This window comes from Agrilus planipennis, unplaced genomic scaffold (genome assembly GCF_000699045.2).
Source record: "Agrilus planipennis isolate EAB-ADULT unplaced genomic scaffold, Apla_2.0 scaffold23, whole genome shotgun sequence".
Taxonomy (NCBI): domain Eukaryota; kingdom Metazoa; phylum Arthropoda; class Insecta; order Coleoptera; family Buprestidae; genus Agrilus; species Agrilus planipennis.
Genome location: NW_020439044.1, coordinates 1136613 through 1155926, shown reverse-complemented (window position 1 = coordinate 1155926; position 19314 = coordinate 1136613). Strand labels below are relative to the sequence as shown.

Here is a 19314-nt window from a genome sequence, read left to right as displayed (position 1 = left end):
ATAAGGTCGTCAATCCTAAGACTGGTTGGACATGCACCTCCACTCTTTCCTATCCTGAGCTAATCTTTGCATTTCTTTAAAACTAGAACATCCCACATCCTTAACTATTTGTGAACAGTAATCTAATCTAGATCTACCTCTACTCCTCCTAACTCCTGTTTCTGCCTCTAATATGTCTCCGACTAGACCTTCATGCCTGAAAAGGTGTTCTACCAACCTATCTCGTCTATTTCTTGTTGACTTCCATAAACTCCTCTTTTCTCCTATTCTTTCTAATATCTCTTCATATCTACTTTTCTCTATCCACGGTATCCTCATCATTCGTCTGTAAAACCACATTTTGAACGATTCTAACCTTTTTTTCCGTCGCGCCCACCGTCCATATTTCGCACCCGTACAGTGCCGCGCTCCAAACATCCACCTTTAAGAATCTTCTTCGAATTTCTTAATTAACCGTTCGCGAGCATAGATTTTTATTAGGCAATTTTAATTCATATACACCAGAGAATACGAACACAAAAGTATTTCTCGAAATTCGTAAAATTGTAAACGTAATTCAGCAATAAGACCCTTTGGTAGATGGAAATTTGTTTGCATTGTCATGTGGCAGCTTATTAATGGATTAGATTCAGTTGGGTCAGATTGTTACAGAGAATGCTGTGTGTACCCTTCCCGGTTACCCATTTCGTTACCTTATATATATATTATCTTGATGACGTTTTCCAAACTATTACATAGTATCCACAAATTCTTATTCAAGTCACTGGTACAAAGTTGCCAAATCTAAATTGTTTATTTAAAACTGTATGCTAACACATACTTACCTACCTACTGTGTCAGTAAGTCAATTAGCGGCCATTTACTTTGCGGAACTCATAATAATAGTGGAGTCGAATCGAGAGTCGGTAATCACGAGTCGAATTCAAGGTCAGGAAGATCCAGGGTGGTAAGACGGCTTACCCGTTTTCACTCACCCTGTGATAGTTCCCCAATTATCTTGTTAGGTAGGTTATTGGGTTATTAATTACATTGTAACTATATTGCTAAATATATAAAAGTCGCTTCTTCTCCTTCTTTTTCTATGACAATACTGGTGTACATAATTTGTCGTATTCTAATAATCCGATCGAGCCTATGTAATTTTCGACTAAATTAGACTGTAACGGTATCTTATTTATAGTGAAAGAAGCGAAAAATCGTAGAAACTTAGCCGACGATAATGGAGGACTTATTTACATCCGGAGTCCTTGCCCTAGAGGACGCCATCATTTAAGTTGTAAAGTTGTAAAAGAATGTTGTACTCAGGATATCATAATGTAGTTATTTCCCACTGCCTTCCACGTCGCAGTATTGTGCGAGGACCTCTTCCTCGGGAATCCGACATTACCCAGTCGTACGGACGGCTGGGTGTCTTTTGAAGATATCCCCTCTCCCATGAAAACATTAAAAAAAGAAAAGTATTGTCCATCAGAGTGCCATACTGATCCTCATGATCTCCGCCACCATAAGTACTGAAAAAACTGCTGCCCTCTTTCAGTGACTTCTCTTAGTCTGGTTTCTTTTTAACCCCCCTCCCCATTATGGTTGAACCTGTGGTCCGGCTGTCATCGAAACTCGTAACCCGATCCACCCACTCTAGTTTGTACAGGAGCTTCATCAAGATTCAAGTCCCGTCGAATCGGTCCAATAGCTTATTTACAAAACATTACAAACAACTGGGGTACACCCTTAAGGAATGTTAACCTTTTGTAGAGGAAGATCCCATATTTAAGTTAAAAGACGATTTAATTTAATTAAATTGTTGAATTAACCGATTAATGCTCTTCACAGTCATGCATAAGATCGTCAAAACATTTTAATCGCCCTGTTTATGCGTGTGTAGGCTATTAACAACATTCGATACATGCTATATATTATGGTGACTAACCATTCAATACTCTGCGTAAAAAACACAGGTATATTTCCTCATCTGTTTAAAAATGACCCAGAAAATTACAAAAGAATAATGCTATCTTTGTTTGTAGGTACATTAAAACTGTGCATGTTAGGTATTGTTGCAAAACTGTTTGCTTTATTTATTGCACGTCTTCATAGCGTTGGCTTTTTCTGTTGTTTTCGTTAAGATGTAGTAATGTAAAATACAAAATAAAAGTCGAGATGTTATGTTTCTTTAGCACTAGAACAATTTGAGCTTGGAGAATAAATTTCAAAGTACTTATGTACTATTTTTGTACACAGTGTTCAAAAAGTTTTAAATGAAAAATTAATGACTGGATTCTTTGAGAAATTTTAATTTATACTTTCCTTTAGTTTTTCGGTCAGTTAAATATTAGAATAATCACTGGATTAAAGGTTCCATTGATGTAAAAAATAATTGAATCATTAACCACCTACCTAACCTATTTTAGCTTATACAATTCGCCTAATAGGGTATTTTATGATAACTGAAATAATTATAGATATCATCAATGGAGACATTTTTAAAACAATTTTAGAAATCAATTCAAATTTACTGAATTTATTATTTATTCAAACAAAGCTTGTTCCCCATTTTAATACAATATCGTCTGTAGCATCTAAATTTGATTTAAAATTGATGATATAATAAAAAGAAATTTCAATTAAATGGTAGCTCTGCGAAATATGGATCTAATGGAAAAATGTTAAGGGGTTTTTATAGTCCCATATTTTGATATTCCGAACAACTTTTTTCTATAATATTTTCCGATTGGACTCGTATTTCACAGGGCTGTCATTTAAACGAAACCTTTTTTCTATTTTCGAACACTCCGTATAGTAAATCAAATCGATATATAATATAGGCGATTTTGTATTAAAATAGGGAACGGGTTTTGTTTGAAAAGATTTTCGGTTAAACTTACACTTCAGCCGCCATGATTATATTTCTACCCTGAATATTGTTTACTACGAAGGGGCTTTTTTAAGTTTGAGGAATGGGGGGTAAGAAGTGGAAATAAATTACGATTTTATTTTTCCTTTTCAATAGATTCACCTGCGACTTTTTCAAGATCTTTCAATTAACTTGAGTATTCCTTCGAAAAAAAATGTTTTGTCTTTGAAAAATACGCCGAAACTGCAGCCTTCACTTCTTCGTCGCTTGAAAATTTCTTCCCACGTAGATCTTTTTTCAAGTTTAGGAATAGGTAATAATTGCTAGTCAGGAATATGGGGTGGGTGAGCCAATTTTCCTCTTCGTTTCTTTTTAACTGCTTTCTTTAACCGCTCTAAGATTTTCCCAGCCAACTGTGACACCTTAAACTTCTTGGGTGGTGGTGTTCCTCTTTTGTGCCACTTGTCCTATTTAGACTCAGCTTCTTAATAATGAACCCAAGTTTAGTCCCCAGTAACAATTCGAGTCAATACTCCATCTTTATCTTCACTACAGAGGTCTAAAAACGCTCGAGAACAGTCCACACGCTCTTGTTTTTGAAGCGAAGTGAGCATTCTCGGCACCTATCTCGAGCTGACTTTAGTCATACCAAGATGATCGTGAAGATTTTTAAAGATGATTGTATCTGATACTCCTACCATTTCTGCGAGCTGCTTCTTCTTAATTTAGCATCTTCCAGTATTTATTTTTCGACTTTTTGAATGATTTCCGAAGTAGTCACCTCGATCGGCCGGTTTGGCCGTGGTCGTCTTCCAAATGTGTCCCTGATTTGCTTAAAGCGGTTATGCCACTTGTAAACCATGGTTTTACCTGGACAAGAGTCCCCGTAAACGGATGACATTCTCTTCCAGTATGGTTTGAACTGATTTTCCTTATTTGCTAAGGAACTTTATAACAGCGCGGTACTCGATTTTCTCCATATTGCACAATTAGTTCCCGACTGATTTGTTTCGTCAACGATAATTCAAAGACTACTGACCTAATTACGATTAAACTTGGTATTTATACCAATAATGTGTTGCTTAATTCGTAATGACTCGAATATGTATCCTCACTAATACCTACCTATTCCGCGAACTTAAAAACGCACCCTCCTAACACTACTACTGCTACTACGTAACTTCTTCAAGTAAATCATCATCCGAAGAAGTTATAGTATATTTTCTGATTTTTCGTCAAAAACGTGTTTCCCGCTTAATGTCGAACTAAAATTACAGAAAAAGTTTGCATAAACTGCACAAGGAAACGATTGCAAGTTTTTTAAGAAATTATGATTTTCTGTTGTTATTTTGTTACAGACAATAGATAAAAATAGTAGTTGTTTTTTAAATATTTACTCAATAAAATTACTTATCAAATAAAAATCTGAAAAAAAAATAAAAGACAGTTTATCTTAAAATTTCCCAAAGAATTAACCATTATAATAGATATGTAAGTACCAAATATTAATTCTCTATTGATTCAAATGTATCTATTATCACACAAAATTTTGGGCATTCACAGTTATATTTTAGAATGACATGAATATTTGAATAAAGTAATAAAGTATTTGAAATCTAGGGGAGCAAGACGCAAGAGTATTAACATTAGCTGAGCAAATTATTGCCGCAATGCCAGATCGCATTAAGGTAAATTGCTATTGAATTAAAATAATTTTCTCTAAAAGGCAATTTTACAGAATGATAGTGAAGAAATGATGTTAGATAGCAGCCCTGGACCATCTGAAATAATGCCCACTTCTGAAACATTGTCAGATGTTTTTATGGAGCCCCTACTTGAGCAGTCCAATGCAAATTTTGAATCCACCGAATTTAATTTTGAATTTTCGGATAACAACTACAGGTAAGCAATTTCTGCATTATTATTATCATGTAGAAAATTGTAAAATACTTATTACTAAAAAAAGTATCATCATTTTTATGAATTTTTTAAAGAAGTTCGTGCTTCTCCAATTGTAAGATCGAAAAGCATGAGAACGACTGAAGGTGGGGTTAAATCCTTAAAGGGCCTTGCTCTAATTTTATCAAAAATGAGTTTAGTATCGAATCACAGTAAACGAACTAGAAAATTTCAAAATAAGTTTTCTTTTTTTGGACAATTTATAAATGTTTAAAGAAAAGATAGCCCTTAAAGAAAAACACATTTTCTTTTGTTATTCGACATATCAATATTCAACGTTGTCTACTTCTTATCATAATTTACCCTGTTTTATTGCAAACATGTTTTATTTTTCAATTTTCGATGGATCTACTCATTTTTTTAATCGTAAGTCCTAAAACTGGTTGAAAACGCACCTCCAAGTTTTCTTTTCCTGAGCTAATCTTCGCATTTCTCTAATACTAGAGCTACCTACATCCTTAACTGTTTGTGAATTGTAATATAATCTAGGTCTACCTCTACTCCTCTTAACACCTGTTTCTGCTTCTAATGTATTTAGTTCATGCTTGAAAAGCTATCATACCAACCCTTATAGCCTACTTCATATTGACTTCCATAGTTCTCTCAATCTTCCTAATATCAGAATACAGACCACTTCGAATTATTTTATTCGATTAAGCTGACGTGTATATCACATTGAGTTTGGTTACGCCGGGATTCGTTTTCAGCAAGTAGATATCCACACAAGTGGACCTTGTTGGAGCATACGTAATCCAAAAATGTAGCATCGTGCTACAGATGGCGTTTACTGCGCCATTTGTAGTATTTTCTAAATCTTTTTTGAATTTCTAAATTAATCGTTCGCTAGCATAGAAGTGATTTCTGTTTATTTGAAGGCGACTCGATCCTGCGCTATCCCCTGCTTTATATCCCTACTGCTCCTTCCATCCTGGCTTCCTAGATACTTAAAATCAGCTACTTACTTCTTCCAATTTTTCGTCTTCTATCCATATATTCGCTCTTTCCGTACTTTTTCTTTTCTTGCATACTAGTATTTTTAATTTAAAGTTATCTCTAACTCCTCTGTGCTAGATGCTAATACTTCTATATCATCTGCAAGTCTAAGCATAATCTTCTGCCCCTCTATATCTATCTCTACAGTTATACTATCTGTAATGATGTTGATCGCGTCTTCGATGTCTAGATTAAAAATTAAAAGTAAAATAAATATTTAACCGAAAAAATACTCGGTGTATTCCATAAATGAGTTTATATAAACTCATTGCTGGACAAAAAGATATAGNCGCCGGGATTCGTTTTCAGCAAGTAGATATCCACACAAGTGGACCTTGTTGGAGCATACGTAATCCAAAAATGTAGCATCGTGCTACAGATGGCGTTTACTGCGCCATTTGTAGTATTTTCTAAAACGCACTGTTAAGACAGCAGGTAAAAGTTGCTCTGTATTCTGTCGGAGCTGCCTGCGACGCGCTGATGAGATCCAAAAAGATCGAAATCGCGATCCGCGTCTGACAGTCTCGACAAAATACAGACTACTTCGAATTATCTTATCTCCTCCTTTCTAACCTATATCCACGATATCCTCATCATTCGCATGTAACACCACATTTCGAACGCCTTAAACTTTTCTTTTCCACTTAAACATTCTTAAACATTTACGCTTTAAATTGCTATATCGACATCGTTGTCAATATCTTTATCGATGTCTTCTTCAGATATTTCTACCTAATTCCGACGCATTCCTTACAAAATAGGAAGCACATATTTTCTGAACAAATAAACTAAGTTTCCATTTTGAGAACCCGTGTTTAAATGTGTCCATATTGTCGAAATATAAGTAGAATTTTGAATACTTTTACATGTATCAAAAGACTGAGTACAGCGGGAATTTCAAACATATACACTCCTCAAGGCGGAAAATTAGTAATAATTTATAATAAGTGTTCTATAATAAAAAATGAGTAGATACATTGAAAATTAAATAAAAAAAAAAACGTTTGCAATAAAACGATATAAAAAACAGTAGGCAACTTTGAGAAGTGATCTTTCATAGTACAAAAAAGAATAAAAGAAGAAAAGAGTGTGTTATTTCGGGGGCTATCTTTTTTTTATCATTCGTATATGCCTAAATTGCTCAGGGAAAAAGTTATAGACGACTTAATATTGGTCTTGGCTGCTCTGCCGAGCGCCTTTCATTTTTATGAAGATTCGATCGTATCGGATTTATAGTTTTTCAACGATTACCAATTCAATTATTTTGGGACAGATTCTAATTTTTAAAACAGATTTGGAAACTTTAAAACCTTACCTAAAGTCCGTGCATGCATACGCTGTTAAATGGGTTTAAAATGCATTTGAATGTAGAGTAAAACTCAAATATTCGTTCCAAAGCTAAAGTTCAATAGTTGTAGAGATGGCAGCGCATCAACGGCGGGAATAGTACTCGAGCTTAATGACTTCTCTGGCTTTAGCACAAATATTTAAGTTTTACTCTACATTTGAATGCTTTTGAAACCCTTTTAACAGCATTTTGAGATGCATATATCAATGCACGGAATTTAGGTAAATAGTCTTTTTATACATATCAACGGAACGTAAGTCATCCATACCTCATACAGACTGATTTTACAGAAAAATCATTAAACTAAATGCCGTAATTGTATGACGCTTATACATGCGTATATCATAATATAAATCATCGTCTGATACTAAACAAGATGGCTCCATCGATATATTTATCGTCAAAGATCAGATGCTAAAATAATAATGATTTGCGTTTGATGGTTCATCGAATAATTCATTTATAGGTACTACGATGTTAGTACACCCTGTTCAAGTCTAAGTCCTGCATCGTCAAGCTGTTTACAGTCTCCAAGATCATTTACGTTAGATTCACCGTCACCTCCTCCAACCACTGCTGACTTCTGTGAATTTTTACAAGCGTCAGGAAGTGTCTTCGAAAAGGATTTTTCCAATCTCACACTTTCTGGTAACCAAATGAATTACATTTATCATTATCTCACTTTGAATTTTTTTTAATTGTAAACAGAATGAAATCAAACCACTTCTAACGCTTCTAACGTCTTTTCCTTTTTTATGCAGATCAAGAACAGCGAGAACTTTACGAAGCGGCCAAAATAATCCAAAAGGCCTACCGTTCTTACAAAGGACGACAACAACAAGAACAGGACAAAGAGAGAGCGGCTGCTGTCATTATACAAAACTATTATAGAAGGTACAAGCAATACGCATACTTTAAACAAATGACACATGCCGCAATGGTAATACAAAATGGATTTCGGTCGTATTGCGAGCACAAGAGGTTCAAGAGGAGTCAAGAAAGTCTTCATAATTATTATCGTAATTTCAAAGAGAACGAGGGGAAAACGAATAAAGACAATACGCCAGCTTCAGGAATAAAGTAAGTCGATAGTATATCTTAACAACTCAAAAAAACAATAAAGGTTTTAAATGATTTTGAGGTTGTCATAGCGAAAAGAAGGACAGGAATGTGCTTACTGACCAAATAACAAAATATACGTGATACGGACTTTAGTTTTTATCATAAATACATTCTCAATTTATTAATCCATAATCTGTTTTAAGTTACATAATTATCTTCGACGATTTCTTGTTTCAGAAGAACCTATTCTCAACGACGTCAAAATCAAGCCGCTAGAAAAATTCAGCAATTTATGAGGCAATCAAAAAATAAGTAAGTTTCTGATTTATTATCATCATAAGGTCGTCAGTCCTAAGACTGGTTGAACACGTACCTCCACTCTTTCTTATCCTGAGATAATCTTTGCATTTCCCTAAAACTAGAACAACCCACATCCTTAACTATTTGCGGACAATAATCTAATCTAGGTCTACCTCTACCCCTTCTAACTCCTGTTTCTGTCTCTCACTAGATCTTCATTCCTGAGAAAGTACCCTACCAACCTATCTCGCCTATTTTTTGTTGACTTCCGTAGAGTCCTCTGTTCTCCTATTATTTCTAATACCTCTTCATTTACCTACTCTATCCATGTTATCCTCATCATTCGCCTACAACACCACATTTCGAACGCTTCTAACCTTTTCTTTTCCGCCGCACCCACTGTCTATGTTTCGCACCCGTAAAGTGCTGAACTCCAAACATACACCTTAAACAACTTTTTTCGAATTTATAAATTAACCGTTCGCGAGCATAGAAGTTACTTCTTTTTATTAAAGGCGACACGACCCTGCACTATCCTCTGCTTTAAATCCCTACTACTCCTTCCCCTAGACAAAAATTTTCAGTCTCTCTCCAGTCTCTCAGAGTCTTTCAGCGTCTCTGAGAACGTCTCTCACAGTCTTTCACAGTCTCTCAGTTATTGCGTAGGTGTTTTTATGGATTTCTCACAGTCTCTGTATGAGAGACTCGAACAATAAAATTGTTAATTCAGAGACTCGAGTCTCTCGCAGAAAGACTGAATGAATAAAACAGAAAAATTGGGAGACTCGAGTCTCTCGTTCAGAGACTGGATACGAAATGAGGACCTCTCAATGAGCGACTCGAGTCTCGTTCAGAGACGCTAAAAATTTTTTTTGACAGTCTCTCGATAGTCTCTCTCAGCGACACCAGAGAGACTCGAGTCTCGCTTTCAGAGACTCTGAGAGACTGAACATTTTTATCTCGGGTCCGTCCTGACTTATGTGACTTCCTGGATATTTAAAATCAGACACTTCTTCTAATTTTTCGTCTCCTATCTTTATATTCGCCTTTCCCTACTTTGTCTGATTAGATATGATATATTATTTACAGATCTCTTATTACAATTATCATTTCTTTCTCTTGTTCTACGAATGCGAAACGACAAAACCAATATTCGGTGAAAAGTTTTTACAAAACCACCAACCGGCGTTTCGGCATATATTTACAAGAATAGAATAAGGTTATTTTATTAATTTATGATGTAATACATGCCGCTATTTATACTTACCTATTAGGTTTTGGGTCAGTACATTATGTTACTAATTGTAAGATAATAAGAACCTCAGGTAGACACGTATTGATATTATGCAATAACATTAAAGGACACAAACTATCGTATAGATAAAACACTAATTTATATGATAAATTAAAAACCTGTTTCCAAATAATATATGTCTTTTAATTCGTTAATTAATTATATTCACTAGTTTTTAATCTACACAACTCTTTCTCTCTTTCAATGTCATTTATCTAGAGACATCTTATATCTACTCGTCTTAGTAACACAATCTACCGACAAAAAACTCAGCAAATGTAAATATTATCATACATTATAAATTAGCATAACTTTATAATATACTTGTAGCCTTGATGAAGTCCTCTAAACGCGAAATATTGGAGGGTAAGTTTTTTAAGAATAAACGGCTTTTCAACCCTCATTGACTTTGGTTCTTCGCATTCGATCTCTTATTATATTTTTTGTGGGTATAAACATTTTGGTTTTTGTTATTAAGGATATTCAATATAGTAAAATACTTCTTATCTTTTTTTGCTGCTTAATTAGCGTATGGAGTGATAAGTTAGGGACTGTGGTAAGTTAACATTATTATATATGTGTACTGTTATATATACTGAAAACAATGTGTTCAGTTTTTGATTTGTAGGATAATTGGTAATGTGTCAATAATTTTTCATTGGCATTCCAAAAACTGTAAATAAAGAGTAAAAAATGATAATTACAACTTTGATTAATTCGATTTATTTTTTCAATAATCTTTCATTAGTGATTTAAACTAAATTGAGGAAAAGGTACATAACCTATTCGTGAATATCATTTCTTCCCCTTTTATCGTAGATATTGCATTGGAAATCAATGCCAATTGGGGGTAAATAAATTTTTGTAGTCGCTAACGTCAATCACATTTCGCCCTTGGTGTAAAACATGCTCAAAATAAATTACAACAAACAGCGTAATCAACACCATCTATAATTTTCTATACAGTAGATTTCATTTATTACGACCTTGGTTGTAGCGACCGTTTTGCTATAGCGACGTTAAATCGTATGTAACAAATCCCTACTAATCTCATGCAGATATAGTGACCGGAGTCAGCCACCAAAAACGCAAAGAGCTTTCTTATTTAAATCCACATAGATGATCAGCAAGTACGATGACCTTTATCGTTTGTTTATAGATGTTATACGTTAAAACAGTTCAGTTACAAAGTGATATTCTGAGTAGCAACTGCTTAGCAATCTTTTGAATAAGTATGACTCTTACATACACATTTACTGTTAAAAAAAGGGGGAAATCGTTTGAAAATTGAATAATGACGAAAACTGTATACACGTGTCTGCATCTCTATACCTTTGCCTGTAACTACTTCCGGATATAACGTCGAAATTCCAGTGGTTCCTTCGTCGTCGTTATACACGATGACGTAATGTTTGACAGGTCTTAGTCCACTGCGTAAAAACCCCTATGTAGTTGACACGTAACCAAACAAAACCAAAAATTCAAATAGTAGTCAACACAACAGCATTCTGCCAAAACTGCCTGACATGGATCGTGATTTTGACCTTATCGGTTCTCGCTAGAACGTCGTAGACAATTCCAACAAAACACAGACTAACTCTACCTGCTGCATTTAAACATCGTCTTATGAATTAAAACAGTGTAATGAAAACCATCTGAAGAATGCTATAGTTTGTAAAATTCATAAATGTTCGACAAGGTCCGTAAGGACATCAACTTGTCGATTTGAGTCCACGGCGAAGCTCAAGAGGAATTGTAATTGTGAATTCAGTATTTGTACTCCACCCTCAGGGGATCTTGCACCAATAGCGACAGATTCTCTTTATCTTTGAGTATTATAGTTTTGATTTTATAAAAATATATTGGTAATTTTATTGGCACACCAATTGGCGACTTTGTGACATTTTTTCAACCTCTACAAAAAAGAAATCAATATTTAAATTTATTTAAATATAGAACTAATTTTTCGTCAAACCGAAAAGCAGTGGCGTAGCTATGTGCTTTAAAATTCCGCGATTGCAGAAGTGGGTATTTAATAAAAACATAAATTACAAATAATATTAATAAAATTGTATTCATTTAATTTTAATCTCGTTATAAGCAGGAGTCTAAATTTGAAGTTTACGGAAGTGGCGCCGGAATCGAATGTAGTAGGAAATCTTACCTTGTGAAGCTACGCCACTGATTAAGCAAGTACATGATTTACTATAATGTAAACTTTTCATATCATTTTCCTTTTTATATCGTAGTTGAAAACAGAAAGTTTTTATTTTTAATTAATTTTTTCCACATCATAGATTACAGAGAGAACGAGCAGAAAGAGAGAAGCAAGCAGGCCTGTCTCAGGATGTCCACCAAAAGTTACTATCTCCAGGAGTCAATTCCATCATCGCTCAAAATAACAGGTATGAAATGACTATGTAGAAACTAATAAGTATCTATTGTTAAATATAGACCAAGAAATGCTCTTTTTCGAAAAGATTTTGAAAGTTAGTTTAGCTGAAAGCATAGTAATTACTTATTTTTATTTTAATATAGGCAGTCCTCGCTGTTGCGGTAATGTCGCGGTAAAAACGAATGGCGTAAAACGAAACTACGTAAATCGAAACACATTTTTTTATTAAACGAGATTGATTTAGCTGTTTGTTGGCTCTTGATGGAACATTTTAATTAAATAAATCATCATCATCATAAGCTCGTCAGTCCTAAGACTAGTTGGACACGCACCTCCACTCCTTCCTATCCTGAGCTAATCTTCGCATTTCCCTAAAACTAGAACATCCCACAACCTTAACTATTTGCGACCAGTAATCTAATCTACAGCGCCGCGCTCCAAACATACAACTTTAACAATCTTTTTCGAATAAAATAATTCGAAGTGGTCTATATTCTGTCGAAACTGCCAGACGCGGATCGCGATTTCGATCAACAGAACACAGGCCAACTTTTACCTGCTGTCCTACAGATGGCGTTTACTGCGCCATTTGTAGTATTATCTAAAACGCGGAGCTGCCTGCGACGCGCTGATGAGATCCAAGAAGATCGAAATCGCGATCCGCGTCTGGCAGTTTCGACATAATATAGACCACTTCGAATTATTTTATTCGATTAAGGTAACGTGCCTATCACGTTGAGGCCGGGATTCGTTTTCAGCAAGTAGATATCCACACAAGTGGACCTTGTTGAAGCATACGTAATCCTAAAATGTAGCATCGTCCTACAGATGGCGTTTACTGCGCCATTTGTAGTATTTTCTAAATCTTTTTTGAATTTCTAAATTAATCGTTCGCTAGCATAGAAGTGATTTCTGTTTATTTGAAGGCGACTCGATCCTGCGCTATCCCCTGCTTTATATCCCTACTGCTCCTTCCATCCTGGCTTCCTAGATACTTAAAATCAGCTACTTACTTCTTCCAATTTTTCGTCTTCTATCCATATATTCGCTCTTTCCGTACTTTTTCTTTTCTTGCATACTAGTATTTTTAATTTAAAGTTATCTCTAACTCCTCTGTGCTAGATGCTAATACTTCTATATCATCTGCAAGTCTAAGCATAATCTTCTGCCCCTCTATATCTATCTCTACAGTTATACTATCTGTAATGATGTTGATCGCGTCTTCGATGTCTAGATTAAAAATTAAAAGTAAAATAAATATTTAACCGAAAAAATACTCGGTGTATTCCATAAATGAGTTTATATAAACTCATTGCTGGACAAAAAGNAAAAATTTCAAAACAAGCTGTTGAAAATAATGTAGGTACCTATGATAGATTGTATGAAAGAGATAGGAATAATTTCCGCCTGAATCTGAAGCAGATTTTTTCTTTTGAATCCTTGCAATACCACTATTTAGAACTGAGTTATAACTTTAGAGATTCGAGTGCCTACTATATAATAAACGTCTTTTATAAATTTTGTAAAGTATATTCTATTGCGGTTGTTATTAAATTCAGTTTTAGATCAGTACTTAAAAGTTTATTTGTACATAAGTAATTGTATAAATATTAGATTCACATTAATTTTCTATTGAAGAAATAATTAATATTGTAATTATTTACTACCTTATATCGTAAATTATAAATTGTTACTTAATGCTAACGTGACTAATCTCATTATACTTATTAAATAATGTTTCGTTTTATGGTTTAGGGTTGATGATAATGATGATAACAGTAGTAATGGCATTTTAAGCATTCCATTGTAAAAGAATTCTTGTGTATCTTCAGTATATAATGGTGTATGGACTTTTGTTCAGTATATCGCTAATTTGACTTGCAATTGTTAATTCTTCGTATGTACCTGTTTTTCTTATTCTTTTAATAAGAGTGCTGTTCACTGTTTACACATACAGTTGTAATAAATAAATATGGTTCAATAATTATCCTGCATTTTTGTTTTGTACCAAACAATACCAATTAAATAGAGAATAATAAACTTGTTGATGTCCACACGCAAAGCTAACTCACGCCCAATAAAAATATGCCAGTTTAATTCGTTTTGAATTAGTAAAACGCATGGAATTCATAATCCTTTATTAATTTGAGGGAGTTTGTGGTGATTTATTTAGTGATTAAATTAAAAAATTAATTTTCACATTAATTTGAAAGCCTCGAAACATTAACAGGATAAGCCCCAATCATTGAACGAATAAAAAAATAGAAACTTTATGTAATCATACAGCAAATGAACTTAGTAATTCCTTATGGTTTATGTTCCACTAGGGGCTCTCAACGCTTACCATGCTTACAAGCCAGTAGAACAAGTATAGATTTGATGAATACTTTTTGAAAAGCACCGAAATACATTATAAAAATAAATTTCAAATTAAGGCAATTTGGTCAACCATAATTTAACCTTCAAAGGGCGCATAACATGAAAAGGAGAGAAATTTTTTTTATTTTTTATTAAAAAAGGATTAAATAATTAAGTTATTGTACTTCCACGTTGCCTTCATTTTAAATTTAATATTAGAATGTGTTTTGGGGTTTGTCTAATGACGTTTGCGAAACCTACACCTTGTAGTGATCAAGTCATTTTTCACCTCTATTTGTAAACTTTTTTGGACTATTGAGAAGGTTAGAAATGAAGAAATATTAGAAAGAATAGGAGAACAGGGGACTCTATGGAAGTCAATAAGAGATAGATGAGATAGGTTGGTAGGACACCTTCTCAAGCATGAAGGTTTAGTCAGAGACATATTAGAGGCAGAAACGGAAGTTAGGAGGGTAGAGGTAGATCTAAATTATATTACTGTTCGCAAATAGTTAAGGGTGAGGGTTGTTCTAGTTTTACCGAGCGGCATGGCCTAGAGGTTTAGACCATTGCTTAGTATTCGGGAGGACGCCGGTTCGATTCCGCGTCCGTTTGCCTTGGTCCAAGTATTTCTGTGGTTTCCTTGGATCACTTAGGCAAATGCTGAGGTAGTAACATTCCACAGATAATCTTTTATTCTTTTCTGTCTTCATTTCATCCGTCTCAACTTTCTCACCCGAACCACCATCCACCCATTCCCACGATTCCTGAAAGCAGGCTGAAGAGGGCCTTACGCCCTACCTTCCGGAGGGACTGACAGTCCACCAGCATTCTGGCTGGTGGGAATGAAACACCCAAAAAGTTTTTTTTTTAAAGTCTAGTTTTAGGAAAATGCGAAGATTAGCTCAGGATAGGAAAATAGTGGAGGTGCGTGTCCAACCAGTTTTAGGACTGACGACGATGATGATGACAATTTCAAACTGACCGCGACGCTTTTGACAGGTGTGTCAATATCAGATATAAAAGTTTTACCCAGGACTTAATCTTGCTCGACTTATATTAATATAGGTGTAATTTTTGTACAAATTAATTCAATAATAATTATTTGACGTAGAGTGAGAACTGCCTATATTTTCTACGTGAAAACAGTAATTTGGAATCAGCAATTCGTTTTCTAGATCTGTCGAATCATTGGAACGCTGTGGACCTAAGCTCGTTAAAAAATAGCTCTTAATAATTATAACAACAAAGGAAATTAAATAATTTTTAAAATAAGTCATCAACACTCCAATTAGTGTCTGATTGTATTATACACTCAAAAATTGTTCTTCCTTTATCAATTAATAATTTCTCCAGATTAAAGGATAAAAAGCAAAATAAACACTATTATACATTGTATACATTTAAGCAAACTATTCTTCTCGATTGAGTTATTGTTAACTTAAAAAAAAAAAAACAGTTATCCGTAATTCCATGCATTGGCAGTAATGCACGGTTTGACAAAAAAGTGAGATGTTTAGATTGTACGACCTGACGAATTCTGGTCAAATGATACAAAAACTGTGATTGTAACGTAATAGTTAAAATAATTAAAATGAACCTGTGGTCGTTTACTAATTGCCAGAAAAAAAAGGTAGTTGGCTAGAAACGAAGGCGAAATAAACAAAATAGTTAAATAATTAATTATCTCGAAGGAATAACTTTTAAACTACCACAGGTTTTCTGTAATTAAAAAGAAAAAACTAGTCTACGTTAATTTCTACACAGAAGATAACTTAATTGCAAAATTTTGTTCGATTTATATGTTAGTTCATTAGAACAAGATAATTTACCTTTACTATACATATGCAAGGTGAATTATTGGTAGAATAGATATGTATATACTTAATAGTTTCTAAACTAATGGGTTATAGTTTATTATAAACATAATACATTTTATAAAAAGGAAAATTAATAAATAGTTAAGAAATTACCTTACTTAACGTAACATTTTAAGCTACTTAATAATTAATAAATTTCTATTATGATTATATTAATTGAGGAAATAAGATCTTACTAAATTTAATAAACGAAAAAATTGAGGAAAATGCAGAACGAACAATGTTCTATATAGTCAATAGGTATACAGTTTTTTTAATGCTGCAAAAGACAAACTTGTGAATGAATAGCTAACTGACTGCATTTGGAAGGTTGCAGTTGCTTAAACTTAAAATGTTGCGTTTTAATTTCGTTTTACAATTTTTAATAATTCCTAAAATTTCGAAAAATACTTTTTCGTTACTTAAAATATTTTCACTGCCACATCTTTGAAACTAAATTTTACTCATAGATTTCTTAGAAAATTACAAACTAGCGGCAATACACAAACTACATTAACAGTCTAATAATGACTTATAAACGATAGTTCAAATAGAAGAAACAAATTTCATCAGTATAGCTTAACATGTATCTATCTCGCACTGAATTCTAAATCCAAATATAAATAGAAGCTGCATTCAGTTCTAAATATTTTTAATTTTCACACGGGCTTTATTAAGTTAAAAAAGAAATGTATAATTATTTTTCCTTAAAATACTGTTTCTACTCTAATATTTCTAAATTTTTAAGGTCTTCCTTATAAAATCTAATACAAGTATGGTAAACACGAATACTAAAATCAAAAAATTTTAATTACTTACTTTTATTATTAAAAAGGCATGTGAAGTAGTACTTCCACAACAAGTAAATAAAGAGCACCCTTATAAGGTCAATTTCGTTCTCTGGACAAAAAAAAATGAGCAGAATTATTTTGTAAATAAATAACTAGTAGTGCAATAAATAAAGGTGGTACAATTTTGATGACCACAACATTGCACTAATTCCTTTCTTTCAACTTCTCCTAAATTATAGTGTAGGATCTGCTGATACATATCAAAGTAGATTAGCTAATAAGGTTCTATTACTAAATAATAACTAAATAGCTATTATTAGATCATAAGAAAGTGTTTTTTAAAGTTAAAAATCTTGCAGTTAAGTTAATTGTTCTCGTTCCATATTTTGTAGAATGTTATTTTGTTTGTGTATTGCAAGTTTACAGTAATAAAAAGTGGTGCTCAATAAAAAAAACTAATGTTCTTCTAATAAAGGAAGCAAGTGTGCACAAAAGGGTGTCTGTTTCTTTTCTCGGTACAGGGTGCTACAAATAACTTGTCATATTGTGTGATATCAGAGTCAATAGATACTCAAAATAACATAGTTTTGTGTTGATGTCGGAGCTGGACAGTTATAATGGGCAAAATTAAAAAATTGGTATCCCTGTGTTATGTCATATGATCTTTTATGTATAGACAGACCCCTTTTTATCCTTATACCACCGTTTATCACCTTCTTATATAGATAATGTAGTCCTCCTTAAACAATTACACTCAATTGATTTTATGTTAGGCAAAGGTATTTTAACTCCAAAACCGAAAACGTAAAAAAAAACACTAGAATGTATGTATTTGTAAGTAAGTACATACATAAAAGAACAGAAAAAACAACCTAAAATAGATTGGTACGAAATATTCTCAAAAAGGTTAATATTCAATATTAAACTTTAAAGTAAAATTAACTTTCTATTTTCATTAATTTGAGGTAATCTATAGAGAGTACAAAGTTAATTTCACTTTAGTGTTTAATATTAAAGTAGACATAGAATACGAACAATATCAATAGATTCTTGGTCAATAATTTATCAAAACCGGACGTGGATTGCGTTTCCGTCTTATTAGATCTCATTAGCACGCACCGACCAAACCGGAGATATTCCATCGAGTTACCATAATATATTGCCATGTACAAACATTTGCTGCTAACTAAAATATTTCAAATGTTAGACAAGGCCATTACCAAGGTATCTACTTTTCCCATAGAATCGACGACACAATTTGACAAGAACATAAACCCAATTAATAAGAATAGTGTAGGTTCTTCGTCAATAATTTATCGTCATGGTGTACTGGTAAGATGTAATAAGATCGAAATTGCCATCTACGTCTGTTAGTTCCGATAAATCATTAACCGGAAACCTATACTCTTCTTATAAGTTGAGTTTACATATATATATAATACAAACACTTGGTATTTTACAGGTATTTAAATACAAATACTTTTAAGTTTTTTTTTCGTAAAAATGATTTAAAGCAAGTATATACTTGTAAAAAATAACTGTTTAAAAGTATTTATAGACAAATGCAAGCATGTATAAGGTTTTCAAAATATAAATAGAAAACTTTCAAGTATAAAACGCAAATATAGTAATGTTTTCTTTTAAATAATTTGTACATTAACAATAAATTTAAAAAAATACGATTGTATAAATTTATTGTTATATTTATATAGGTAATAAAACTTCTTCAAAATTATCATCAGTCAATCTTCTCTTTTTGGTAAATACACAGCCAGCTACACTAAAGAGACGACATTTAGATAAATATTTTTAAGCAAGTATATACTNGAACGACAATGAAAAAACAAAAACCGGAAATAAAGCTTAACCATTAAAATAACGAAGGTCTTAAAACAGCAGACATTAAGCAGTCCAAAACCTGAATATAGTGTGATGGGAATCAAATTTTGTTGTGAAAACTGCTACGCTGGTACGGTTTGTCGCATTAAAAGAAATTTTCAAGCAATTAGCAGAGATTCTGCGAAGCTAGTCAAAAAAATCTACTTTAACAAACTCTGTCCAAACAAACAATAACGTGGTTGTGGTGGTCAAAGATAAGGGAGCA

General features: G+C 33.2%; 1 protein-coding gene across 2 annotated transcripts in view; it reads left to right on the top strand.

Moving 5' to 3' along the window:
- LOC108732486 (calmodulin-binding transcription activator 1) overlaps positions 1-19029 on the top strand; it is a 47516-nt gene extending 28487 nt beyond the window's left edge. For both annotated transcript variants that reach the window (XM_018463330.2, XM_018463329.2), the window contains 7 exons: positions 4472-4539; positions 4590-4753; positions 7618-7799; positions 7913-8231; positions 8451-8525; positions 12105-12212; positions 15739-19029. In XM_018463330.2, coding sequence (XP_018318832.1) covers positions 4472-4539; positions 4590-4753; positions 7618-7799; positions 7913-8231; positions 8451-8525; positions 12105-12212; positions 15739-15787 — 965 coding nt within the window. In that variant the 3' untranslated portion in view covers positions 15788-19029. The remainder of the gene's footprint in view (positions 1-4471; positions 4540-4589; positions 4754-7617; positions 7800-7912; positions 8232-8450; positions 8526-12104; positions 12213-15738) is intronic.
- Positions 19030-19314: the final 285 nt, after the last annotated feature.